The sequence below is a fragment of the Numenius arquata genome, chromosome 22 (assembly GCF_964106895.1).
Source record: "Numenius arquata chromosome 22, bNumArq3.hap1.1, whole genome shotgun sequence".
Lineage (NCBI taxonomy): Eukaryota > Metazoa > Chordata > Aves > Charadriiformes > Scolopacidae > Numenius > Numenius arquata.
The window spans coordinates 3444998-3466884 of NC_133597.1; the positions used below are offsets into that span (position 1 = coordinate 3444998).

At 50.8% G+C, this 21887-nt stretch overlaps 1 protein-coding gene across 4 annotated transcripts in view; it reads left to right on the forward strand.

Moving 5' to 3' along the window:
- GRIK4 (glutamate ionotropic receptor kainate type subunit 4) overlaps window positions 1-21887 on the forward strand; it is a 135751-nt gene that overhangs the window by 90964 nt on the left and 22900 nt on the right. For 3 of the 4 annotated variants that reach the window (XM_074162327.1, XM_074162329.1, XM_074162328.1), the window contains 4 exons: window positions 7375-7527; window positions 8743-8847; window positions 16394-16501; window positions 17521-17724. In XM_074162327.1, the coding sequence (XP_074018428.1) occupies window positions 7375-7527; window positions 8743-8847; window positions 16394-16501; window positions 17521-17724 (570 nt within the window). The remainder of the gene's footprint in view (window positions 1-7374; window positions 7528-8742; window positions 8848-16393; window positions 16502-17520; window positions 17725-21887) is intronic. The other variant, XM_074162331.1, reaches the window with a different exon arrangement.

The window sequence follows — 21887 nt, forward strand, 5'->3', positions numbered from 1 at the left end:
AAGCCTAATCTTAATTTGAATTATATTTATATGTGAGTGCAGGGGATGATGCAGCCCTGATTCAGTGTTTCCCTTGTGAAATTTGTGCCTGTTTATTTACCTGTAGAAAAACGGCTTGTGGAAGAGGGAGTCTGGATGCAAATAGCACAGAAAGGGGTGGGCTTAAGCAGATGCCAAAGGGCCTGTGTTGTGTGCTCTGACACCTCACTGTTGAGAGTGCAGATCAGCACCGAAATCTTCCCCAGGGACTCTTCATAACTGGGAAGGTTTGCAAAGCAGATTTGCCAAATGGGGGGCGCAGGGGGCTGCGGCTGGAGCTGGGGGAGGAGAGAGAAAGAGAGAGAGAAAATGCCATCAGTGGAACCCTTTGCCTCATTTTTAATGAACTCAGAGTCCCCTTGAGAAGCTGAGGCAGCTGTGTACTGCTGAAAACCTCCTTATTGTCACTACAAAGCGATCTTAAGCAGGCAAAATAAGGAGCTTTCTGCCCTTTGTGTCCACATCCTATCGGCTTGACACGGAGCTCAGCCCGTGGTTGTTGTGTGCCTGGGACCATCCTGCTGTCCCTCCTCCCAGCCCTGCCGCGCAGAGGCGGCTGCAGTGAGCTTGCTGTCTGCCCTGCTAAATCTCTCCAGGGTCGCTACCAGGAAGCTGCCTGTTTGGATGGACAGTTGCAGAGACTGTTCAGAGTCATTAAAAAATAAATTTCCTCCTAATAGTAGAAATGGAAGACAGTAGGAACAGGAGCGTAGCAGGTGTGATGGGGAAATAACTGATCTCACTGTGGCTTCTTACCCTGTGTTGTCTTAAACAACCAGCAAAATCTGTAGGTGGGAGGATGCAAGAGTGTGCCCTATTGCAGCACTTTTTTTTCTTTCTTTTTTAAGAGTGAGGGAGTTCAGAGCTGAATGGAGCTGTTTGGTTTGTGAGCCTGAGCCCAAATCACCCATCGGTGTAATATTAAGCCAGCTGGATGCTCCTTTCATTCATTCATAAAGCACAATACAGCAAGCTTCCTCCTGGGCCAGGGAGGACACGTCTGGAGGGAGGGTGCTCAGCCACCCTGCATCGCCCTGGTCTGAACCTCTCCAGCCTTGCTGTCGTTAGGGGACCTGCCCGGGGGCTGCAGTGCCTGCCCAAGCTCCTGCTGTGCTGAGAAGTTCCCCTTGTGCTAGCTGGTGGTCAGCTGCTCAGGTTGGACTGTTATTACAGAATCACAGAATCTTCATGGTTGGAAGGGACCTTTGAGATCATCGAGTCCAACCACAAAAAAAACCCAACAAAACAAAAAAACCCCACCCCACACCCACCCACAAACAGACACAAACCAACAGTCTCGGGCACTAGAGCATGCCCTGAAGTGCCACGTCTACACATTTCTTAAATACCTCCAGGGATGGCGACTCCACCACCTCCCTGGGCAGGCTGTTCCAGTGCCTGACCACCCTCTCAGTAAAGTCATTCTTCCTAATATCTAATCTAAACCTCCCCTGCTGCAACTTCAGACCATTTCCTCTGGTCCTGTCATGATTCCCTTGGGAGAAGAGGCCAACACCCACCTCTCTACACCCTCCTTTCAGGGAGTTGTAGAGGGCAATGAGGTCCCCCCTCAGCCTCCTCTTCTCCAAACTAAACATGCCCAGTTCCCTCAGCCTCTCCTCATAGGACTTGTTCTCCAGACCCCTCACCAGCTTGGTGGCTCTCCTCTGGACACGCTCCAGCAGCTCAATGTCCTTAACACATTCTTGGTGTTCAAATGGGAAATTGAGGCATGGAAGGGAGGTGACTTTTCCCGTTATATCAGAGTCAGGGAGTTTACAGCACGAGTGGAAAAAATGGGTTCGGTTCTTCCGAACCCTAGTGTAGAGTCTTAACCAAAAGATGAGTTCTTTCTGATGATGCAAATGTTCGCTCTGTGTTCGTAGCAAGGCTCCATCACCAATATGCCGTGTCCCAGGTGATGAGAAAAGTGCATTGCCCTGGGTGGTGAAGAGCAAAGGTGAAGGGAAATATTCCCAGGCAGCGCATGTGTTTCTTGTCCTGTGTCTGCAAGGGAAATCCAGTGCCATTTTGCCATGCATTGTCTCTGCCGTTGGAAATCTGGCAGGTCTCATCTCCCAGAGAGCATCTCTCTGTGTAAGAGCTTCCCTTTTTAGTGCTGGGAAGCAGATATCTCGTGGGATAACTCATACTAAAAAGAGAAAAGGAAGCTCAACAGCTGGAAGTGACAGGAGGGAGGTTTCCTGTGAGCTGCAAAATCCCAGGGCTTTCTTGCTGGCACTGAGAAAGCGTCTGAGGAAGGAGGAGGGAGATGCTTGCTCTAATGCCATTCTCATTAATCACATTGCAAAGAAAGGAAATCAGAGAAAATCATTCAAATTACAGATGGCTAGATTAGGTAATTAGAATTTAGGCTAAAACAGATGTTTGTAATTAAGTGTTTATGTCATTGAATAAAATCCAGATTGTAAAGTCTATTCCAGAGAATTTTAATGGCTTTAATTCTCCGTGTTATGTTTGGGGGCAAAGATACAGAGGATAATGTTTTGGGAAGAAAAGGGAAAAAAAACACATGGCAAAACACAGACTAGCCAAACCTGTTCATATTTCCCTGGGTATCAGCTTACCTTTAAACGTGGTCTTTATGTGGGAAATTTCCATAAATATAAAAAAAAAATGGAATCTTCCACTCAGGTATGCTTAACCTGCTGATAATTTCTAGAAGGGCCGATGAGGTGTTGGAGGAAGGTGTGCTGCATCCCGCAAGGAGCTGTAGTTACCAGGGTAGAGCTCAGGCACCATCCCTGCTCCCGAGGCACAGGGCATCCCATAGCGCTAGTTGTCTTCAAGACCCTGGTGGGAATGGTCCTGTGCAAGGGCTGGAGATCTGTCTCTTCACCCTTTCTAGTTGGCGAGTTGTTCCCAGGGCTTTGTGTCACGGTTGTACCCTGCAACACCTTCTTAATTCTTGGTTACAGCCTCTCCTCGTGCTGCCCGCTGTGCCGAGGGGATTGGAGCAGTCGGCTCCCTTTCCTGGAGCCTTGTCGTAATTTTTATCAGCCACTTTCGTTGTCAAAAATTGGGCTTTAGGGATAGAGGGAAGTCCCCCACGAGTTGGGGGGACCGGCGCTGAGCTTAGCAAGTCTCTCAGGTGCAGGTGCCTGTCACGGAGCTCTTACATTGCAGAGACGGTACAAAAACAACAGGGATCTGCACAAATCGGATGATGCGCGCAAGGAAGAGAATCAATTTGTTAACAGGCAAATTGGCTTTTTTTGTGACAGAGTGACAAAGCTGTGGTTCAAAATAAGAACATAAAAGGTAGCGAGAGATTTTATAGGCGGCATGAAGGAAGTTGAGGCGACATGCACGAGAGCAGTGACAGATCCCGCTTGCTGAATATGCACGGAGGAAGTTAAAAAGGTGCTGCCTCCAGCTCTCTGCTGAAGGTTACGGCCCCAAGAGACTGTGGGGCTGCTCTGCATCTCTGCATCTCTTCCAGTGCAAAGCCAAGCAGCTTCACTTAACGCACCAGTAACTTACTGGAGCCTGCTGGGAAGTGGAGTGGCTCATCCAGTGCTCATCCAAACTTTCTGGGCCACAGGAGGTAGCTGGAAGCAGGGAGCTTGTGTTAACCTCCCCCCAGTTAACCTTGCGAGAAGACACTTGTCTACCCACGAAAGCCAGAGAGACCAAAGAACCCAGAGGAGCTGCTGCACTGCAACGCTACGTATCTGTGAACTGTTCCTTCCACAGAGCCTGCATCCCTAATTACCTTGCTGCTGTGTCGGATATGATTTATTAGCGTTACCGAGTGAATGGGGGCAGAGGGAGGTGGCCATTGGGTAGGTGGTTCAGGGCAACAGCGCAAATGCTGCCTTGGGTGGAGGTGGGAGACACACGACAGCGCTGCTGCGGGGGCTGCAGGTGGCGGTGGAGCAGGACCATCCCACACCAGTGACCACGGGAAGATGTGGAGTGCCTTAGAGGATTTTGATACCAGAGGAGTGACGAGAGTGAAGGCCCTGAACCTCCCCAGGTCTGAGTCCTGGTGGCTGCTCAAGAGAGACTGAAGGGGGAATCGGGGTAGGTAGGGATTTAAAAGGAGGGGTGTGGGTCTGTTTACTGGCATGTTGTTGTGTTGCCAGGCTCCCATGTGCCATGCTCCGGGGCCCACAGTATTGAGGGGCTGGCATAGGAGCCTGGTTTTGAGCCCCATGGGGCAGAGAAGGGCCAGCAAAAATGATAAGCAGGATCAGGAATGGAAATGTGGTGCTTCTGAGGAAAGTTGTGATTTTTTAATTTTTTTTTTTTTTTTTTTTAAAAAGCAAGAGGTATGTTGAGAGTATGGGAGGGACTCCCATTCCATACTGAGATGACTGATTCCATGCATCACATCTCTCTCCCCAATCCCTAAATTGCTTGAAATCATACGGGGGCTGCCAGAAATCCTAACAAATTGTTCGAAGCTGAGGAGTAAAATATTCCAATCAATAATGTCAAATGCTTCACTAAGATCTACAAGTCTCTTGCTCACCAGCTAATAAGAGATCATTAACTGCTCAGGGAAAATGGAAACGAAAACCCGACAGGAGAAAATTAAAAATGCTGGGCCAATATTCTGATTTGGTACGAGATGGTGAAACTTTGGGGTCACAGGGGTTGCGTCTGCTCTCGTAACATTTTCATTTGGCCAACTGGTTCCGAATTCAGGAAAGCAGCTGCTAATTGTGTATTGTATTCTGTAACCTGAATGGGATTCGGTCCACAGTTAAAATTAAGTATGTGCTAAAGAGCTTCATGGAACAGGGGACAAGGACAGGACAGGCTGGAGGGGTCCTACTAGGAAAGGAACTTGTATTGAGGGTAAAAAAGGAAGGTAGGGAGAAGGATATATCAGCTCCTTTAAGAAGCTCTGAAAAATGCTTCCCAGGAGGGGGAATGTTTAGGTCAGATGGGAATACTAAGCAAAACAACAGTAGCAGACTTATCCCTGAACTGAAGGGATGAACTGCAGGAGGGAGGCTTGTTGCTGTTGCAAAGGGAACTGTGGTATCTCATCGCTGAGGCAGGACAGGACCAGGATGCCCGATTTCTGTTCCCACTCTGCCACCAGTTCCTTGTGTGTCCTCCGGCCGCTCAGCTCCTCCGGTGTTACAGTTTACCTCCTGCAAAACAGCTGTAATAAAACTTCATAGCTCTGGAGCCAGTCAATCCTTATTACTAGCAGAAAGCTCTCAAGATAGATGGCCAAAGGTGCTGCCTGTTGCACGGGAGAAGTATCAGATGTGAGACTGACAGTTGCCAGTTAAGTTGCTCGGTGCTCACTGGGAAGTCCCTGGATGCTATTTGTGTAAAACAGATTAAACTGGAGGAATGTGACAGAGCAAATGTGAGTCTGGAGCAGGGTTGGGAAAGTGAGGGGTTACTGGTGCCGTTAGAGCTGGTGTTTGGGGTTTTCAGCATTAAGCTAGAATCATGCCTTTTAACTTGTGCCAGCTTGTACGTTTTAAGGTTTCGTGCTGCTTGTTAACTGCCGAATCCCGGGCTGGTGTGGTCAATGAGGTCTTACCACTGATCTGAGTGAGATCAAGCAGGGTTAAGTCTGGCTCGCTCTGTTCCAATTAGTGACGCGACTGAAGCCAAAGGTTCGTTGGGATGATTGAACTGGGCGAGATTGTCCCTGCAGGGCCACAGGCAGAATTGAATAAACCTAATGGGGCTTGGGGAGGAATAGGGGATGCAGCCGCTGCTGAAGTGCCGTACGTCACAAGCAGGGAAAGGAGCCCTGGGCTGGAGACTGACCCTCTTGCCAGGAGCTGGGGTGGTAAGAGGATGGTCTCGGAAGTAGCCATGAGGAAAATGTAGCCTTGATAGTAATGAGCTGCAACGGCTTAATTCCAGCAGAGTCGGGAGGTGACAATAATTAAAAGTGAAATCTTAGTCACAACAGTGAGCACGAGAGAGCAAATGGCTGATTATTAACTAGATCAAAAACATCAAAACGGTTGTGCATGGGCGAAAAACATGGTTTGCGACGCTTGATGGACAAAGAAATCTGATTAAAGGCAAACAAAGCAAAGATGAGGAGGAGAGGGGACGAGCTCTGTGATTCTGGACACTCCTTCAGCAATGCCATTACAGAGCAGGTAACAGCCAGCAGGAAACTGGAGGTAGTAGCAAGGGGCTAGATGGTCTCTACGAGGTCTGAAAGCCAGGACTCAGCTGCTTAAAAAACAGATGTAGCAAAACCTCACTTCTTGTGGATCTGCCTTTCAAAACAGTGGTCAAAGAAGGACTCCCTGGTGCCTAACGAAGGCCGAAGCAGCATCTTTCCTTCTGTGGGTGCAGGCACAGGATCTTTATTCTGCCCAGCTGCCTATTTTAAGAACTTCACAAACCTGACGCTCTCATTAGTGATGCCCCGGCCAGCAGATTGATCAGAGGTCACCAAGGCACCAAAAAGACCCCACACCTTGATTAGAAAGGGTTAGTTAGTTTAGGAAACTGAGATAGAAAAGAATGGGAAGGGACAGGGATAGAATCACAGAATCACAGAAACGTCATGGTTGGAAGGGACCTTTGAGATCATTGAGTCCAACCACAAAAAAACCCCAACAAAACAAAACAAAAAAACCCCCACAAACAGACACAACCCAACAATCTCGGACACTAGAGCATGCCCTGAAGTGCCATGTCTACACGTTTCTTAAATACCTCCAGGGATGGCGACTCCACCACCTCCCTGGGCAGGCTGTTCCAGTGCCTGACCACCCTCTCAGTAAAGTCATTCTTCCTAATTTCTAATCTAATCCTCCCCTGCCGCAACTTCAGACCATTTCCTCTGGTCCTGTCATGATTCCCTTGGGAGAAGAAGCCAACACCCACCTCTCTACACCCTCCTTTCAGGGAGTTGTAGAGGGCAATGAGGTCCCCCCTCAGCCTCCTCTTCTCCAAACTAAACAAGCCCAGACAAATAGGATGGTAGCGATGGAAGAAACGCTAAGGACCAAACAAGCAGAGACATAAAAGGTAAGGAAGCAAGCAAGAAGAGAAGGAGAAATGTAGCAGAGTGGGAGTGGGACTGGGGCTGGCAATGGGATTGCACTTGCCCCAGTGGTGTGCCTGGACAGCCACAGGGATACCATTGCTTTTGTCTTCCTGTCCCTGGGTGGATGCAGACGGGGTGTTTGCTGGAGCACCTTGCTCGTAGGCAAGGAGGAAGCCAAGGATTTTGCTCCTTTCTGACCCCCACTGAGGCTGTGGATAGAGCCACTTCCCTGCTTTTGCTGCAAGGTCCTGAAGGCGCAACGGGAAGCCCCGGTGTTGTCTTCCCATCTCAATTTTTTTTTTTTTCCTTCCTTTTCCCCACAGCTCTCCTCCGCCCTGCTCTTTGATGCCGTGTACGCCGTGGTGACTGCCGTGCAGGAGCTCAACCGGAGCCAGGAGATCGGCGTGAAGCCCCTGTCCTGTGGGTCCGCCCAGATCTGGCAACACGGCACCAGCCTGATGAACTACCTGAGAATGGTGAGAAGGGACTGAAGTTTGCTGGTGTGTTAGGAGCTAGTGCTCGTCACTGCTGGGAGCAAAAGACGTGGATGTACATGCCGGTGCTGGCACAGTTTTCAAGCGCAGAGTGTCGATCTGTTTGAAGGTAGCAGTGGGAATGAAAAGAGAGGAGATCTGAGGGTTGGTTTGTCACTGGCCTTGGAACGACACGAAACTTTCCGCTTTTCAGGCTTTGCTGCAGAAAAACTGGAGTTCAATGGAGTTTTTTTAAAAAGTATGAACGTTTCTAAGTGATTTAAGCTCTGTTTGGAGTGAACTTGAGTTGATACGGGGTCATGCAGTACAATTGCTTAGAGCTCAGTGGCAAGATGTGAGTTTCCCTGTGAAGGGGTTTGGGCTCCTTTGAACCCAAAAGTGTGGTTGCTGGAACCGATCAAGCCTAGTTCTGGCATGAGAGCAGACCCTGAAACTTCAGCCTTGTGACATAGTTTGTCAGAGTTTGTCAATGTGATTCCTCAGAGCTGAGCTTGACCGTGCCAGAGGAGTGTGTTTTCTGAGTCTTTTTGGGGGTGCAACTGAAATGTCTTGAGGCTTTCCCCCCCACCAAAGGAAGGCTCAGCTGAAGCTGAACCTCGTATCGCTTTGGTCCATGCGTGTCAACCCCTCTTTAAATCTCACCCTTAGTCAGAGGCAACAAAATCCTTCAGCTTCCCTTGGCTTTGCTCCTAGGAGACCCAGTAGCCTGCCCTTGCTGCTGAAGAGGTGCTCCAGCAGCCGGTGAGCGGTGGTTAATCCGCACAGCGAGGCCAGGCACTCATCCTGGCTCTGTTGCAACCATGCTCTTGTGTTGAACGCTGTGAAACTAGCACACGACGGTTTGGGGAGGAATCCCCAGATAAGGATTTGGTGTGACTCGGCGAACAGCTCGTGCCAGCCCCAGAGCAGCGCGGTGATTGCCCAGGGATGGAAGGAGGCGACGAGGGGCTGCGGAGGGGGTTGCTCCAAAGCAGCTGGAGCAAAGAAATTTGGGAATCCCTGTGTTTCATTCTGCTGATTCTCCTGCTCCCCTCCACGTCTCTTTGCTACCCCAGCCAGACTCTAAAAGCAATTAGGACTGAGACACGAGGGTGGCAGTGCTGTACCTGCTGGGAGGGTGGCTGGCTGGTGCATGGGGTGAGTGGCCACCACCCTTGGCACCTCGATGGGCGCTGTAACTCATTCTCTCTTGGACAGGTAGAATTGGAAGGTCTCACCGGCCACATTGAATTCAACAGCAAAGGCCAGCGGTCCAACTACGCCCTGAAAATCCTGCAGCACACGCGCAGCGGCTTTCGGCAGGTAAGAATGGTCACGGTGCCTGGGGACGGTCTCGGGCTACTGCTGCGGGGGCCAAAGAGGGTTGCAGACACCCCCCCCCTCCGCTTTTGCAAGACAAGCATGGTGTGGATGTCACCGTAGCTCTCGCTGGGCCTGGGTTGGCGAGCACACGGCGTTTCGCTTCATCAAGAACGTGTCTCGAGATAATTTAGATTTGTCTTAATGTATCAGGCCGCTGAGGTGGTGATGTTAGAGCCAATATCCGTCCTGTCACAGTAACCCTCCTTTGCAGGAGATAATTCAGGGCATAAATTGAGTGTGCTAGATATAAGCTCGCCCTCCAGACACTTTTGTTCTTAAGCATGTGGAGACCCATTGTACTCAAAATTATTTGCATGGGGGAAAAATGGAGAATTTCCCATGAAAAGGGCAAAAAAAAAAAAGGTACTATGAACCTTTCCAAATAACTGCTTCTGCGAGGGAAAGCGAAGGGGGCGATCCCATGTCAGGAGCTCCCCACCATCTCTCCCCAGCGTGGCGTGTGGGAGGATGTTCAGGATAATTTACCTCTCGGTTTACGGTGCGTGTTCCTCTGTAAGGGCTTCACTTAGCTCAGACTCTCATTTGATTTTTGTCTCAGTGTTTGGGGGTCCCTCACAGCACTGGTCCTTTGTCTGCTTGTTACCCTCTTTCTGTCCAAGGGATGTTTTCTGGCTTCAGCTAAGGTTAAGAATAACCGTGTCGGGCCACAGATATCAAACTGTGAGATTACATGACACAAACCCAAGGAATTAAGGTTTTTCTGGTAAATCCAAACCTCCTTCAGGAAAAAAAAAACGGGAGAGCCAGAAAAAAAGGGGTTTTCATCTGTCTTATTTCCCTGCTGACAGCTCCACACCTGCCCTTTTCTCAGAGATTGCCACTTCTCCGGAGATGCTGGCAGAAAACAAAAGCTATTGTATCCTACCCCATACCGACAGAGCATTTGGGCATTAGGAAATCTCTCTCCTGGTCTGGCAGCAGTGAATCGTAGCCTTGGCAAGGATGTTGCCTGCCAGTTCTTACCTGTCAAGTGACAGCTCAGCTTTGATGCTGCCTTTCGCTGAGTGAGCGGGGGATCAGGATGGCATTTTCCCCACAGTAAGATCTCTCATAGCACCAATGCCCTTTTAATCATTTCCCAAACCCATCATCCTCTGAGCAAAAGTGACAGATCCAAGCCCATCTGCATTAATAAGAGCGTGCATTCAGCTGGAGCAAAAGAAGCAAAACGCTGTAAACCTCAGTACGACAGCTACGGTTTTGATGTGTTTGAATGTGGCAGGGAGTTCACATTAAATGCACAGGTCCTCTTGGAGCTCCACAGCGAGCTCTGACTGCAGCCTAATCTGCCCCGAGACAAAAGTCCTGGCTCTTCTCCACAAACCCGCTCTGACAGGAGAGAACCCTTTTTTTTTGACCTGTTGCAACAGCTGGGTAAATAAGCAGCTTCACGTTCTTGGAGGTACCCAGGAAAGCTGCCCTGGGACTAAGCTTTTCCAGTTTCCCATGGGAGCGCGGTGGTGATAAAGCACTTCCAGTCACGGCGATGCGATGCTGGAAGGACGGGGCAGTCCCTGGGTGTGCGCAGCTCCCTGCTTTCTGAGAGCCCGTGGCGGCTGCGAGCCCTCTCCTGCCAGCAACCCACCACGTAAAACTGCTCCGTGTGCCTGCGGCAGCCTTTCTGCCCTCTGCTCTCCCCTTCTCAGGCAGCCCCCTCTCTGGGGGGGGGGGCCTATCATTGCCTGACTGATAGCCATGCCTGGGGAAGGGGGTGTTAGGTGATGTGCCAGGCTGGGAAGGGAATCCCTGGACAGAGATGTGAAACCTGGGTAGGATGAGACAGGATCCTGCCCGCCACTCTACTCTGCTATAGATGGTTATTTTCTTCTCACCAGCCCAGCTTCGTGTAATAAAAATGACTAAATAAATCATTAGAAATCGTTTAATTAAACCCACCATGAGGGGTCGGGGTAAGGAACAAATATTCACATCCTGAAGACAATCTTGTTCCCAAGGGTTATATTAACCCATTTGCTCAGGCTCTTGTTTGAAACACTCCTATTCCCTCCTTATTTTTAATCAAGCTCACGCTCTCTGCCCATTCCTCTCTTTCTCTCTTTCCCTCTCACTCTTTCTCTGCCCTCCCTGCTTCCATCTATCGAAGCCACAGGGACTTCCAGCTCATCAGCTTTGATAGAGAATTCACTGAATTTTGAAGCTGATCCAGCCAGCAAACAAATTAGAGACACTTAGATTTTCTAACTTGCTGTTGCTTTTGGGCAAGGAGAGACAGGGCTTTTTGACATCCAATTTTTAATACATTTATGTAACACGCCAAACGTGTCTTTTCCTGATTTAGCTTAACTAGTGGAAATTTTTCCCCAGCCATATGAGAGCTGCTCTCTGTTCATGGGATGCGCGATAAAGCACAGACTCATTAATGTGTTGGTGAGCCATAGATCTGACAAGGGCTGAGTCTGTAAATGTCATCTTTTTTATTTTTTCCCTTTCTTTGCCCCTTTGAAAAAACATTGCAGCACACCCCTCCGGTTTCAGCGTAGTGATTTGCAGCAAACCAAGAGCTAGGGTTTGGCAGCTTCACAGGAGAAGGGAATGAAGAGGGGCTGTGATTTATACGGCCCCAGGGAAGGCAAGTGCGCGGGGCAGAGGCAGGGGAAGCCGCTGTCAGGGCTGGAGCCCCGCCGTGGGCACGTTGTCCACATTGTCCCCAGCTCTCTTTGTGACCCCCTGCTCTCGCCCAGGCCTAGGTGCAGCCGATTAGTCGCCGTTTAGACAGAGCGGTGGAAGTACCGGGGATGTCTAATTGGTATGTTGATGAGATACAGATGAGTTACCAGCCGATAGCTCTGAGACCCTCCGCAATCCCCGCCACATCAAACCTTTTTAACTTAGAAGTGGCTAATCAGTCTCGATGGGACTTGTTCCTCTTTAGCCGTTACCCCCAGCAAGAGTTTAGGGATAGATCCTGCCAAGAGCTGAGCGTCTCTTGTCCCCCAGGACCCGGTGAACTCGGTGTGTGCCACCATCAGGTCCTGCCTGGGCTCCGCCAGTGCCAATCGTGTCATCTCAAGGGGACGTCTGGGGAGGAAAAGGATTGTGAGGGTTGCTGCGTGGCCTCAGGGGTGGGTGCGTGCCCCGTCCGTGTACAGGTTTTAATACTTGGTGCTAGCTCCTGTGGGCGAAGCTTTTGCCTGCTTGGCTTGCAGGCATCAGTCTTGCAGTAGTGTCCTTCAGACATGTGCAGTGTCCCCTGGGGGCTTTCCTTCCTTTGTTTGTTTTATCCCCTTTCCCGTCCCTCAGACACCCCTAATTTCCCTCCTCTTTGGGCCAATGAAGGCGTCACGTAGCAAGTACCTAGTTAATTGTACCTCCCCTGGCACAGGCTCTTTCCCCTTGGTGCTGACAGGGCTCTCCAAACGCAGACCAGAGAGATGGCAGCATTTTGCTCTCCTCCTTTTTCCCGGGCACACGGAGGAAGCGGGGGTGATGAATGCAATCTGTCGGACGGTGCTTGCTAATCAGAGCCCAGAAGGTGTCCGGGTTTGTTGCAGTGGTTGTCCCCTGCTGGTTTTAAGACACTTGTATTCAGGACTGGCTTTACCTTAATTTTCAGCTGGGGAGTGGGGGTGGTAAGTACCTGTGGTGCCTCTGAAGCTTATAGAGAGGTCTTGCCATGTCGTATCTCCCTGCCATCAGCCGCAGTGATGCGGGCCTGCGGGGCACTGAGCTGAAGACTTCATTAAAGTCATTAGCCTGAGTGGTATTTTGTCATCTCGCGCCACAAGGAGGTTTAAAGCCCAGGCGTCGTTAACGTGGCTGCGTCTGAGCGGAGGGGCCGAGGGACTGAAGGAGCAATCTGGGAATGCCCCACTTACACCCCGTTAACCGCCGGTGATTCTCCACAGAGATGAGAAGTCTTTCAGTGTCACCGATCCAAATAACGCCCTTTGCAGAGGAGCTGATCTGAGGGACCTTGGTGGCCTGTGGGGATGGGGTAGCGTCACGAGCAATGGCACCTCCTGCTTATTCCAGGCTCCGGGCTCTTTGGGGCTGGTTCGCACTGAAAAAATGTATGTTTGCTCCCTGCCTGTGACAAGGACATACAGCAAGACAGACCTCGAGACGCCTGCCAGCAGGACGGGCAGAGCGGGGTTGGCTCTCCTTATAGCAGAGGCAGAGGGCTGAGCCCAGGGAGGTGCAGAGACGATGCCGCGGGGGTCTGCAATGGGGCCACACAGCATGAGGGCACGGAGGGAACTTTCTCCATCCAGGCCATGGGCTGTCACCTGCCACCAGGTCGTATAATCCCTCTCGCAAAGGTATTGAGCTCCAGCTTGCACCCAGGTGGCTGTGTTGCCCTCGCTGCTCTTCTGGGAAAGGTATGCCATCGCTTCGGCTCCTCTGATCATTAGAAACCCTCCTCTGATTTTCAGCCTGTTTATTTCTGGCTGCTTTGTATCTATTTATTTTTGTGCCAACGCTATCATTTTAGCTTCAAAAGCTGTTCTACCTCTTTGCTTATGGACCTCCTCCACCTGGTGTATTTATACAGACCAATCATATCCTCTACTGAGAACTCCCAAGTCCTAAAAAACTCTTTAAGTCCTAGTTCAGAGCCTTAACAACAGGATCATCTTATCCATGTCCGTGTAGAGCACTTGATTGTTTTCTAACACATTTTGCAGATGAATATGTTTTCTATTTTTCAGAGGCTCTTTATACGTAGATAGAGATGATTAAAATCACCTTGACATCCATCTTGCAAGAGAGGGAGAGATCTGATGATCCCAGCCATCTTCTGACACATTACACTTCAGAAACGGCGAACAGCGTGAGGAGTCAATTAGTGGCTTTATCACGCTGCGAGGGGGACAGTGGTGAGCTGGAACAAGCCAGGATGGGATGGAAGTACCTCGGCACATGGGAGCGTTTGGCTTTGGTGCTGTGTTAAAAGCAAGGTCAAACCCACTGCGCTGTCAGAGGAGGAGGCAGTCAATTAGTCTCAGTATGCCAGCAGGGGAGGGACAAATCTGAGAACAGCGAGGGCTGTTAAAATTAAAGTTAATCTGTCACTAATCTCTGGTTGTGAAATCTGGGAGGAAAAAAAAAATTAGGCAATGTTTATGAGTGATTACTGGCTCCGAGAGGCAATTGCGGCAGAGGGTCTGCCATTCAGCAATCACAGCGAGAGGCAAGCACCTTTGGGCAGAGCTGAGGAATACCGCTGGGATAAATCCATCCCGTCACGCCAATGCAGACCCTGCGCAGGCCACTTACAGCTGGGCTTCAAGGACTCCCCGTCCATGAAGTACATGGTAAATCTCCCAATTTGAGACCGTTGTTCCCAGAGGTGAGCCCTGCACTATAGTGTCACCGTGATGTTACGAGCCTGATGGTAGTTAAAGCCACAACAAGCTGTCAAGGGAACAGGATGCCCAAGATCTGTTCCCAGCCTGCTCTGACGCACTGTGTCTGTGCCTCCATCTCCCCGGCTGCCAGGTGAGGATAATGACCCCCCAGTGCCTCTCCTCTTGGTGGGGAGCCTTCAAGAGCTAATGCTGCCAACGCGTTCAGAGGTCCTTGCCATGATGGGTGCTTTTAGCGGAGCGCTGTTGATGTTGGAGAAGGGGCTGGGCTGACAGCTCAGAGGAATAATCTCTGTTGTGGAAACAAGCCCCCCCGGGGACTCAGCTGGCTCTGATGCCCGCGCTGCCGCATCCCAGTGCCTCCACTCCAGCCAGGGAGGAGAGCAGAAGACATGGCTGTCCTTTGCTTTCCCTGCCCGCTCTCCTTCTGCAGAGCCGTCGAGTGTAAGCTCTTTCCACTTCCCACTGCTCCTCGTGCCTAGCGATGGGGCAAACCGGATTTGGGACTCCTCGCAGACGGCCGCTTTTGTCATGGCTTGTCGGTCGCTGGGGCTGGATTTGCACCCGCAGCCAGGAGGAGAAGGGACTTGGTCCTTTCCTCAGCATCCGGAGCGATTCGGTCTGCCGACCAGCGTAGCGGCGTGGCTGCAGTTTCAGGTGGCGTTTGGCTTGGATGCAGGAGCTGGGAAGTGGCTCTGAAGCCCTGGAGCCATCAGTCATGCCGGGGGCGAAGCGCCACCAAGAAAAGCGCCTGGGTGCAGGGAGTCAGTCCTGGGGCAGTGTAAATCAGCCCGTGGCTCTGCGTCACCTTCCACCCACCTCTTTGAACATAGTAAGATTACTCTTTGACGGAAGAGGAATCGGTTTGTTCCTACCACCCTGACAACCATGGCACAGCGAAAAGATAACCTGCCTTAGACCGACAGCGCCTGAGATGGCTTGTGTCAGCGGGAGGGAACTGGGAATGGATTTGCTCTGGCATCATGGATACAGAGGAGTCGTGAAGACACCCCTGCGTTTTGGGGTGACCCGCTACCTCTTGAGGTCGCAGCAGCTCGCTTCAGTGGTGTCGGAGGACTTAGGCTGTGGCCAGCAAGCCAGCATGCAGAGGGCTGAGACCTGGTGGGGGCAGAGAGGCTTTGCAGGAGAAAAGGGAGAGAGAAGGGGATCTGGCCTTCCTCAGCCACTGGTCTATCCATGCGAAAAACCTCTTTTAGGACTCTTTTAGGGAGCACAGGAGAGCGAGAGCTTGATTTGTATGCTCTAACAAGCTGCTGGAGGTGCTGATCTCCCTGCCCAGAGCTCTGAGGGAGGGAGATTAGGCTCTTGAAGTTAAAATTAGGTTTTGTTGAATATTCCTCCCCCTGGCTGAAGGCAGCGGCTGGTTGCGTTGCCGTCACAGCTGAGTCACGATGTTCTCCCAAGCTCTGGGGGACTGGTCCCTGCCACCAGCGGTGGGAATTAGGTTTGCTGCAGCAACGCTGATGCTTGGATGGGTGAATTAGGCTGTCCACGGAGCTGTTGGGTGTGATGAGCCTGAAGCAAAGGGTTTGGAGGTACTTTACCATAGTAGTTAGTGAGGAGGTGAAGGGGTGCACCAAAATGCACCAGGTTGAGAGCGAGGACCAAACATTCACCCTGTGGCCATGACCGTGCTGCCATGTCTTAGTGTGAGGGGCGGCAGAAGCTCCCAGCTGCACCACGCAGGGAGGGACGAGCTTGCAGATTTGGCTGGTGGAGGCTGCTGGGTACGATGGACCCATCTTGGTGGCATCTTGGGGACAAAGCAGAAGGCTGCTTGGCCTCCGCAAGCCCCAGGATGCTGCCCACTGCACAGCTTTCTCCTGGTGCAGGGCTTTGCCGCGGCTGCAGGGAGGATGCGTGGGAAGGCAGTGCCCGCCGTGAGCAGGGGACAGGTTTTTGGCATTGTCACCTCGGTGGGGGTGTGCCGGAGCCGTGCACCAGCGGGTTAATCTCTCTGCTGGCCCGTTGTGGGGGGTGCATTGTAAAGGTAATGGAGCATTCATAAACACCTCTTCCAGGGCCAGCTCGATGGTTGTCAGTCACCGGAGCCATATGGCGGGTGCGTACAGTAATTTGCCCTGTAAATTCCCTTATTGTACTGTTTATCTCTCCAGATCGGCCACTGGCACGTTTCTGAAGGACTCAGCATGGACAACAGGATCTTCTCCTCCAACATATCAGACAGTCTGTTCAACACCACGCTCATTGTCACCACCATCCTGGTAAGTGAGGGGGGTCACCTACAGTTCCCATTAGCTCTTTGCCAGCCCAATGCTTAGGGGTGTCAATCAGCTAGAATATTATTCCCTCTTCCTACCCCCCTTGGCCCCCAGCATGCAGCATCGCACGCTGATTTCATAAAGAACAGACGATCAAATCTCTAATTACAGCACTGAGGACAATTCACGACAGTGTAATTAAACTCAAGTTGATGTTTCATATGGAAATGATATTTGATGAGTTCAGAAGCAGCTGGGGAGAGGGCTGGGATGGGGATAAGTTGCCATTTAACATTCATCTCTGAATGATGTTCTTGTTTTGCGTACAGCTGGTAAGTTGGAAAGGACAGTTGTCCCTTCTACCCATAAAATTACTGAAATTGGCCAAGATAGGTACAACTTTTATCAACCAAGACTTTACATCTACAGCCGCCACTGTCCTTATCCAACAGATTCCCCTTCCAGGTCCTGCCTGTCCCATGATTTTTTTCCAGTGCCTCTGCTCCTTCCTTAAAGATGCTCAAAATCCTGAAGAACTCTGGGCACTATTTCTTCCTGTCCTACAAAATTTGTTGGAAAGGGGGACAAACTGGAGAAATGGCTATATGCTAAAAGAGGCTGAGATCTATATGTCTTGCCATAACTCGGAGCAGTTACTGGGCTGCTCTGGCATATGCCGGTTGGAAACAGCCCCCAGAGCATGATCCCTTAGCTCTGCTTCATATCCGAAGTTGGGATTTATCTGCTGCACCTCAAGGACATCCTTGACACAGCAGGGGCTAATGAATACCAGTGGAGAAACAGCTCTGCTAGCTTTACACCACTTTAGGTTTCAAAGTGATCAAACCAGCTTTCCCTACCCTTATCCCCTGTCGGAGAGGGATATGTCATGACAGGAGGTTGGCCTGGGTGCCCCTTATCCAGAGCTGCTGCCAGGGATGCCTCTCTGCCCCACGCTTGGCGCCGTGCTGCTGGGATGCCTTGGCTAAGATGGGAATGACAGCTGCCCAGTTTCAATGCAGGAAAACCCTTACTTGATGCTGAAGTGGAACCATCAGGAGCTGGAAGGGAATGACCGCTACGAGGGCTTCTGCGTGGACATGCTGAAGGAGCTGGCAGAGATCCTGCGTTTCAACTATAAGATCCACCTCGTTGGCGATGGCGTGTATGGAGTCCCTGAGGCAAACGGCACGTGGACAGGGATGGTCGGGGAGCTCATTGCTCGGGTAAGTGAATTAGCTGCTCTTTTTAACTGTGCTCTAGTGGGACTTGGCAATGAAAAGCCCTGGTGCTTTATTAAGTGCTCCGGGATGATAAGGATGGATGGGGGTTTTAGTCCATTTGCGAGACTTTGACCAGAGAATCTCCATTTAATGTGTTCTCCCGGTGGCAAATGTGTTTGTTGTGTTGATGTGACAGCATGGGAAGTAGAGAAGTCAGGGCCCCTGGGGTGCTCGCTTTGTTGGAAGGGAGGCCTGGACTCCGGGGTTCCTGGAGCTCGATACAGAATGGATTTTTTTTTTTTTTTTCCCAGTGGAAAAATTAATGAAAACTTGAAACAGGAAAATATGTGGGCTCTGGCAGGGGTTGGTAGAAGCTGAAGAAAACTTAGAAAACCACACTGTTTGGGAGGGAAGAAAGTAAAAATCACATTTCCACCCAGAAAAGTTTTGGCAGATTCATTTCAGCTCCTTGAGTATTGTTTTTGGAGAGGAACATTTTTTTGTTTGCTTGAAGTGTGTGGATTTGAGGTCTTTTTGTGGTGTTGCTGCACAGCAGCTAGAGCGAAAGCTGAATGCTTTTGTTGGGTTTGACAACACTTCTGCGTACGTGTGTGCTCAGTCAGCCTGCACCCCCTTCCCTTCTCTTTGTTTTCCTCCACAGCTAAAGGTAGTCCTTCCCCAGGGATCCTGAAGCTTAAATGCAGTTCATGAAATGCTCTGAGATCCTTAGCAAAGTAGGCTTAGCCAAAGCTAACATTAAGACTGGTGTTATTTAAACCAATACTTCCTCGCTCACCGATTTCTGTCTGCCTTGTTATTACCGAAGCGCCTGTGAGAACCCAGGGACAGTTTCTCGGCTGGTGGGAAACCCGCAGTGAGGTGTATTTATGGTGATCCACACCACTGTGGGAGAGGAGCCCCTGAGCCACCCCATCATTATCCTCACAACAGGGGCACGTCCTCCTGCAAAGCAGAGGAATGAGGGCCTGAATCCATCCCCTGTGGCTCCAGGGCTCCTGCCACAGCTTTTCTCCTGGCTGCAGGAGGTGAGTGAGCATCTCTAGGTGTCCTCCAGCGTCTGTCTGCTGCTTCCCCAGATGGTGGAGGGGACCCGGGTGACGCTTGTCCAATCTTAGGAGCTTCAATTGAGTGTCTCAAGTCAGGTGGGACAACTCTTAGGTCTAAAAGACTTGCTGAGGACTGGGGACAGGGCAAGGTACAGATTGGAGATCCCTCCTGAACTAGCACACCCTGTCTCCTGGGTCGCCCTTCTCTAGCAGAGCGATAGCTCTCGACGCCAGCTGAGATCCCACCTCCGTCTGCTTCTTCTAAAGAGCCTTCTGTACGGTTGTTTGCAAATGCTCTGGGCTATTGGCATAGTTTTTGTACATATCTGTATGTGTGTGTGTATATACACACACACACAATTACAGTTCTGCAAGGTTTCTTTTGGGAGGCAAGAAGGAAGGCGCAGAGAGCAGCGTGTGATCTGTGCAAACAAAGGAAGGGAACAGCCATCAGATTTTTGGCCTACTAACCTTGGCAGTGCCTCTCCATTAAATGGGAGCTTCTGGAGGGTTGTTTTTCTTTAGTGGTAAGTGTTTTAACTTCATCTTCATGTAGAAACCATTTGCTTCTTCTGCAGCCGGAGCCTTATTTAGGAGGATTTTTTACTTTTGCTTCAGCAGGGCAGAGCTGGCAAAGCCTGTGTGAGACTGAATCAAAAAAATGGAGAAGAGAGAAAGCTTTCTCTGCTTTGTTCTTCCTAGACCCTTTAGAGTCTGTATAATGGTTTCTGCGGGTTTTTGATCAGTCCCAGGGACTGGCACTTTGGATCAGGTCAGCCAGGACGGAGCTGGCCGTGTGCCTGCTGTTGTGTTTATTCAGGGCTGCTTGGGACATCGCTTTCTGGGGCTATTTCACCACCCAAGGGGTTCCTCTCCTCCCTTGACCATCAGCCCCCAAGGGGGCTTTGTCCTCGGGGCCAGCCCCTTGTTCATCCCCTATCCCACTTCAGGACCACTCGAAGCAGAAGAGCCAGCAGATCCTATGTTGGGCGCACACATTCCTCTTTCGCTGGAGTTATCCCTGGAGCACTCTTCTCCGTACAGCTTTTAGCGCAGAGAGGGCATCACTTGGGGGACAAAACTCCCTCAGGGGTCAAAACTTCCCAAATCCTACACAAAATAAAAGCACTGCACCTATCTCTTCATGCAGTTGCCGTATAATTGTAGGAAAGTGATTCCTCCTTGACCCCAATCAGCTGTCAGAAAGTAAAATTTGACTCACATGCACTTAACGTGCAGGACCAGAAGGTCAGGAAATTATCCAGCTCCATGCAATACCTTTCCAGTATTTTTTTTATTTTTTTTTTTTAAATCTGTAATCTCCCCGTGGCACTGAATCTCCTCAGAGCAACTATAAGCTATATGGGAAAAGCGTTTCATTTTATTGCTTCTAAATTAACCAGCTATTGATTTATTCTTAAGTGCTGAGAATGCTGTTACAGCTAATTGTGCACTATGATATGAGGGAGAAGGATGGTATATAAACATGAATTTGTTGTTGACCCAAATTCACCAGTACATATCTTATCGACCTGCTCCCAAAACTAATTAAGAGCTAAGGAAGAGGGGGACCGGGATGGCTTGGGGGATTAGTGGAAGAGCCGTGGAGACTCCTGTGTCTAGGTCAGCGGGCTGACTCCTCGTCAGATGAGGAAACCTCTACGCTCTGTGATCAGCCGATGGAGATTTGGCTTGGGAGAAATCACTTAGAAGGACTCGAGCCCGTTCTTTAGTGAAAGATGTCACCAACTCACAGAACGCCGAGCTAATTGGTCCCTCCGTGCATGCGGGGCAGGGAGGCTGAACACCCTGCTCGTTCCTGGAGTGAGCAGGGGAGTGAAGCCGCTCTCTGGCCAGGGCAGATTCCCCCCGTTAGCCTTGTGGGCTCTGGCACAGATGACCGCAGTCGCCAGCAGTTCGGCTGACACCGTCCGCGTGTGCTACCCGTAACAAGCGGAAAAAAAAAGGGGGAACAGCAAATCTTCCTGTCTCCTGTTTTTTGGCGTCAGAGCCTTAGGGGATAGTAGGACTGGAAGAATTACATCTTGCTGCTTCCCGCTGCAGTAGAGCCTCTGGCTCAGAGTCCTTGCTGGTTGTCTGGTCTTCCCTTTCCCTCTCTCTCCAGTGCATCCTTGAGCTGAAATGAATTTGCTAGCCTGATACAAGCCAACAAATATATTTTCACAGCAACATGACAGCCTTCCCCTTGTTCCATCATGCCTGCATGTGCTGTCTTGGTAGCGTAGTGCCGTGGTGGCTGTGCTCGGTGCCTCGACAGGCACTTGGCTCCCTTGCTCCTCGCCAAAGAGATGGGCTTGTGTCTGAGACATCCCTCAGCAACAGTTTCTGAATGTACCCATTTCAGGAATGCCCCTGGAGAATCGAGCTGAGCTAACAGGAGATGGTGTGGTTTGGTTTTGCCAGGAAGCTTTGTTGGCAGGAATCTGCTGCTGCAGTTTTGCTGTCAGACCTCCCAGAAACCTCCCTCTGATGCAGCCGAGAGGTACCAGCGCTAGGTAATGGTCCCCTCTGCAGAGGACCTGTGTCGCTCACCTGTGGCAGGCTGAGCAGGCAAGCTCCTGCTCTTCCCTTCTGCCCAGGACCATTTTGGGAGTGAGATGTTGTGGCGTAACGCTGGACCTTCTGGTGTCTGTGTCAGTGGTTTGAACCTGGCTGGGATCAGTGGTGATCAAAGCTCTTTTCCAAGTGAGGGAGATGAAGTTGTCCATCTCATGGAAGGGTCTGGCCTCAGGAGCAGCAACACAAAGAACCGAAAGGACCTTAAAACTGTGGGGTGATGGTTTTCCCAGCTTCCTTGCTGGTGTCCAAGTGGTGCTTCACAATCAGAGGCCCTCTTCCTAGAACTGCTCCAAAGACAGAGAATGGCAGGAAGGGGAAAGGAGGGAGAAGATATTTCAAAATTGGCAGAGTCCTGCTCTCCGCTCGGCAGTGGGTGTTGGTGTTCGGTGAGAAAAGCTGTGTGTGGGTGAGGGGAGGTGGGGGGGAGTCTGTTTGCACGCTATCGCGCTGGCAAGTGTGACATGGGGGGGGGCTCGAGAGGGTGGGGAGCGAGGGGGAGTGGGGAAGCGAGGGAGTAGG